The sequence below is a fragment of the Lineus longissimus genome, chromosome 6, assembly GCF_910592395.1.
Source record: "Lineus longissimus chromosome 6, tnLinLong1.2, whole genome shotgun sequence".
In the NCBI taxonomy this organism is placed as follows: domain Eukaryota; kingdom Metazoa; phylum Nemertea; class Pilidiophora; order Heteronemertea; family Lineidae; genus Lineus; species Lineus longissimus.
The window spans coordinates 6188295-6193159 of record NC_088313.1 but is presented as its reverse complement, the minus strand read 5'-3'; the positions used below and the strand labels follow the sequence as shown (position 1 = coordinate 6193159).

The following is a 4865-nucleotide window of genomic DNA, read 5'->3' as shown; positions in this document are numbered from 1 at the left end:
CGTGATTTCAATATTGAACCTGTGATTTCAATATTGAACCCGGATATTTTGAAGTGTAAAACGACATAATACATATATCATTAAAAACATGCTGCCGAATGCATTAACGCGTTGTTTTAAATGTTTACCTTTCAACTTTAGTACCTTGTAGCTATTTTTCTCAGTTTTAGCCAGGAATATTACTTAATACGAATCGACTTCAATATTGAACCTGCGATTTCAATATTGAACCCTTGGTTTCAATATTGAAACTGGGGGTTCAATATTCTGTCTTTTCATATAACCATGATTGTTAAGTTTCACGTTTTTTGGGGTTGGCAGCAGCAGTAATCATAATACACTTTAACACAGGCCTGTTAGGCATTTAATATCGAATTTCATCTCTATCTTTTTTTCAGGGCCATGCCAGCGCCAAGACGGCCACTCGAACAAAGCTTCCCAAGATTCGCCTGGGATGGATGCATTACCTCAGTGCATACAAGCAGGTCTATCAAAAAGAGGATGGTAGCGTACGCACAATCGAGGTGCCAACCTTAGGTCTATACACCCACAACATGATTGACCTAGGTAAAAAGTTGTTCTTCCTGAATGGAAGGTCTCCTTTGGGGAATCTCGCGGATATGCAGGTTGCTATTGGAAGCTCTGACGGCTGTATCCAGGATCAGTTTTCAGACGGTAATGGCAACAAGTGTCTCTATGATACGTACCTGAAGGATAGAGGATTGTTTTCAACAAAGCCAACCTTGTCTGCATTGGCTAGTACTGACTCGGCCCTCGCCACTAGTTCTGTCTCCACTTATGCCTCTGCTAAGCCCACCAGTGACAGCATAGCTCAGCCAACTAATGACCCCTTTGATCAGTTCACAAGTTCTTTGCCCTCCTTTGGAGCCCCAGCTCAGCCCACGCTAAGTTGGACTTCGTCTGTTCAGACCAACAGAACAGACTGAAATTCTAAATTACTGCCAATAGTGGACAACAGGGCAGTTATGCAAACTCTTGAGGTGAAATTCGTCCGCACTACTGTATCAAAATAGCATAGGATGTGGCATGCTAACTATCAGGATTTACCCACAGAAGATATTGATGCATTAGGAGATGCAAATGATGCAAGTGATGAATTGAGAGAAAGCAAATGCACGCCTTTCGAGGACGGATTCAAGGTTTGCAGGATTTTCATCGAGGGAAAAGCATTAATGGATACCATATTAGACGAGGCAGAAGGGCCTGAAGTAAAGTTTCCAATGGCAAAGGTGGAGGTTGGCATTCTCCATCACCCAACAGAGGTATGGGGATACGAAAATGGAAACCTGTTCATTGGAATACATCCCTCCGTTGTTTCAGGATCCCAGCATGCGCAGCTGCTGTCGTACAAATGGTATAAAGACGGTGGATTGATACGGCAAGATTTAAACGAATGTCTGATTTTGGTGAAGGAGCCAGGCTTATATCATTGCTCTGTGACAGTTGATTCTGTTCAACATACTTCAGATGCAGTCAGAGTTGCACGTATTTATGAGGAGCCGCGTGATTTGCTGATTACTACCACTATCGAGATAGACAGAATACCTGAAATAGCAGTTGAAGATTTAGTGATCGACTGATCGTGCACCCTCGGCACTGGGGCGTTTGGGACCAGGCCACACGTCAGTTGCGATCAAGCAAATAAGCATCCCAAAAAGAGTGAAGCAAGCCAGTGCAGTTTCTTCCATGATTGATGGAGAGGCTAAAATAAACGCTCGCATCCGGCATCCGAATGTCGTTCAGTTTCTCGGAGTTGCGAAGGAACCAGGCCGCATTTACATCGTGAGCGAGCTAGTTGATGGTTGCAATATGGAGGATGCAATTTTCGATGAAGAAAGAAAGAGGGAAATGGGGATAGGTCACGTGGATAAGTTGTTTGTTGCAAAGCAGTGTGTCCAAGCAGTAGCAGCTTATCTTCACACATTAGTTCCGCCGGTTATCCACAAGGATATCAAACCTGCCAATGTTTCGATCAGGAAGAACTGCTTCACTACGAAGCTTTGTGACTTAGGTATAAGTAAAGTAAAATCTCTTACTGCGGCAAATACTGCCTGTGCAGGAAATCCTGGCGGCACCCCGGCTTACATTGCACCAGAGTGCCTCTTGGCCGGTAAGAAGGCAACAGCAGCGACGGATATCAGGTCACTGGCAATAACGCTGATCGAATTTTTCATTGAGGAAGACGCATGGTCCGTTGATGATGAAGTTGATGCTGTTTTAGCAATACAGAGAAGAATGAAGAATGAAGAAATTCCTCATATTCCCTCGGCAACTCAATGTTCGGACCAGATAAGAAAGACCATTACTATGTGTGTGCATTACAACCCTGGTGTCCGACCTTGTGCTGTAGATTTCATGAAAGCTTTTTGAAGAGCTGGTCGCCCCAGTAGGATATGATGTGTAAATGCCGTGTGGTATAGACTCGCTCACTTGGCACCTCATCTCAGTGTGTCTCCATGAAAACAGTAATGGCGCCTCCAGATTTGCAGGCAGTTCTGAGGTATTTTGATGGGTACATGTATTTGCTGTATTTTCTTTGTCTGTGTGATACCCTGCTGCAGCGCTGTGGAGGTCTCATATATGCAGTTTGGCGCTGATACTGCTGTTCGCTCAGACCAGCTTTAATTGGGATACGGTAAAAAAGACAATGGTAAAAAAGACAAGGTAAAAAAGACAATGGTAATAAAGACAATGGTAAAAAGACAACGGTAAAAAAGACAACAAAAAACTGCTGGGTAGGTAAAAAAGACAAAACCATGAAAGATGTTTGATAAGATGATCACATATAATATTATCTCTTTGTTTAACCGTAGGCCTAGGCGAGAGACCCGAAACACATTTGTATAGTTTTTTTTTTAGGAATGCTTAGTTTAGTTCTTGTTTAGTAGTTATATTTGGTTCATTGGTCTTTTGTGGTGTAAAAAGTAATGGTATTGGATAGCATGCATTTTCAGCTAATCTCTCAGAGAGGTGAGCTTTTGCCTTGGTGTGGCATCCGTCGTCTGTCGTCCGTTGTAGTCTGTTAGCAGAGCACGTTTCGTAACTACTGGAGTTTTTGACTTGAAACTTGGCATTATGTACTCCTGTGTAATGGGACCTTCTAACTACTAATCTAACGACTAAAACAAGAACTAAATCGAGCATACCAGAAACGACTATACAAATCGTTTGCAAGTCACGCGCCTAGACCTACTGCTAAACAAGAAGATAATATTATAAGTGATCATCGTATCTAGGATATTTCATGGTTTTGTCTTTTTTACCTACCCAGCAGTTTTTTTGTTGTCTTTTTTACCGTTGTCTTTTTTGCCATTGTCTTTTTTTACCATTGTCTTTTTTACCTCGTCTTTTTACCGCTGTCTTTTTTACCATTGACTTTTTCACCATTGACTTTTTTACCTGGATTCGCTTTAATTAGGCCGGATAGGTTATTTAGGACACCTGCTTCACCTTGTATTTCAGATTCTTGTTTGTATTGCTAAGTATTTTTCAATTATGCGTATTAATCACTTAGCAGTCATTTCATCTTGTAATTTAGACAGTAGCTTCTTGTTTGTTTTGTAAAACTACATGTATCCTTAAAACGCTCTTGGATGCAGCTTGTGTGAGCAACCATGTATTCATCATATGCCATGTTGTAATATAAAATGCTTAGGGATCACCTTATGTCATCTTCCTTTTTATATTATGACATGTTGTGTCTGTCCTACGTGTTTCCTAAAAACTGTCTTGGACGCAGCTTGTGTGAGCAACCATGTGTTCATCATCTTCCTTTTTATATTATGACATGTTGTGTTTGTCATACGTGTTTTCTAAAAACTATTTTGGACGCAGCTCGTGTGAGCAACCATGTATTCATCATCTTCCTTTTTATATTATGACATGTTGTGTTTGTATTGTATGCTTAACAATCAGCTGGTATAAGCAACTGCAAGTATGTACTAATTTTACTGCAACCAGCCCACCTACAGACTACCAGTATACTGACCCTTACTGTCAGCAACCTCATTTTCCACAGCAATGGTCAAGTCGGGAATCTACAAGTATTTCAACAACCATACATGTACATGTCAATATTTCATCACTTTATTAGTCCTTTTGTACTCATGATTCATCTTGATTATACATTGTACATGATCTCAATCACTGTATATAACAATATTTCCAATCACTTCACAGTGCTGGACATGAAAATTACTTCACCTACTATAAATCGATCTATTTTTCTTACTTTACACATGCTTTTTCTTCATTTACTGCCCATCCTTCTGCAAAGATCAACTTGTACATGTACACTCAACTTTCACCCACTCAAACATAGACAAATCTTTGCCATCCCATGATGGCTCTAATCCATGTGATCGGCATGTCACTATAGTTGATAAGCGAATACCTGACAAGGACTAGAGTCATGAAAGTTATCTTTCAGAATATTGAGTCTAGCTCGGTATCGAGCGATCAATTGATATTTTGACTTCTGGGGCTTTGCCCTTTGGCCTTGTGATTCGGTTGCCAACGACAACTAAAACATATGATGCGCTATCGCAAAGGCTCACATGCGAGCCAAAATGTGCCATTTCATAACAGACACAGAATTAGCCCCTCATCAATAGACTGGTTCTAGACTCGCTGACAGTAAACGACTTTCTTTTTACTCAAAAATATCGATGTTTACGGATGACTGGCATTCATGTTTAATACAGTATGTATTGTGTATGCCTCGTCCTTATCCAAGCACATGTACTTGTCTAATCGTATATTAGATGCGATCAAATTTTTTGATAAGGACTTCATATAGATCTGCAGCTTCATTCACATCTGTTGGTCTTGTGGCATTCGGTAAG

General features: G+C 40.8%; 1 protein-coding gene across 1 annotated transcript; it reads left to right on the top strand.

Moving 5' to 3' along the window:
• The first annotated feature begins 1707 nt into the window (after window positions 1-1707).
• Window positions 1708-2391, top strand: LOC135489504 (dual specificity protein kinase shkC-like). Its single transcript, XM_064774886.1, has one exon. It carries the CDS (start codon window positions 1708-1710, stop codon window positions 2389-2391), a length of 684 nt encoding a protein of 227 aa, XP_064630956.1.
• The last annotated feature ends 2474 nt before the right edge of the window (window positions 2392-4865 follow it).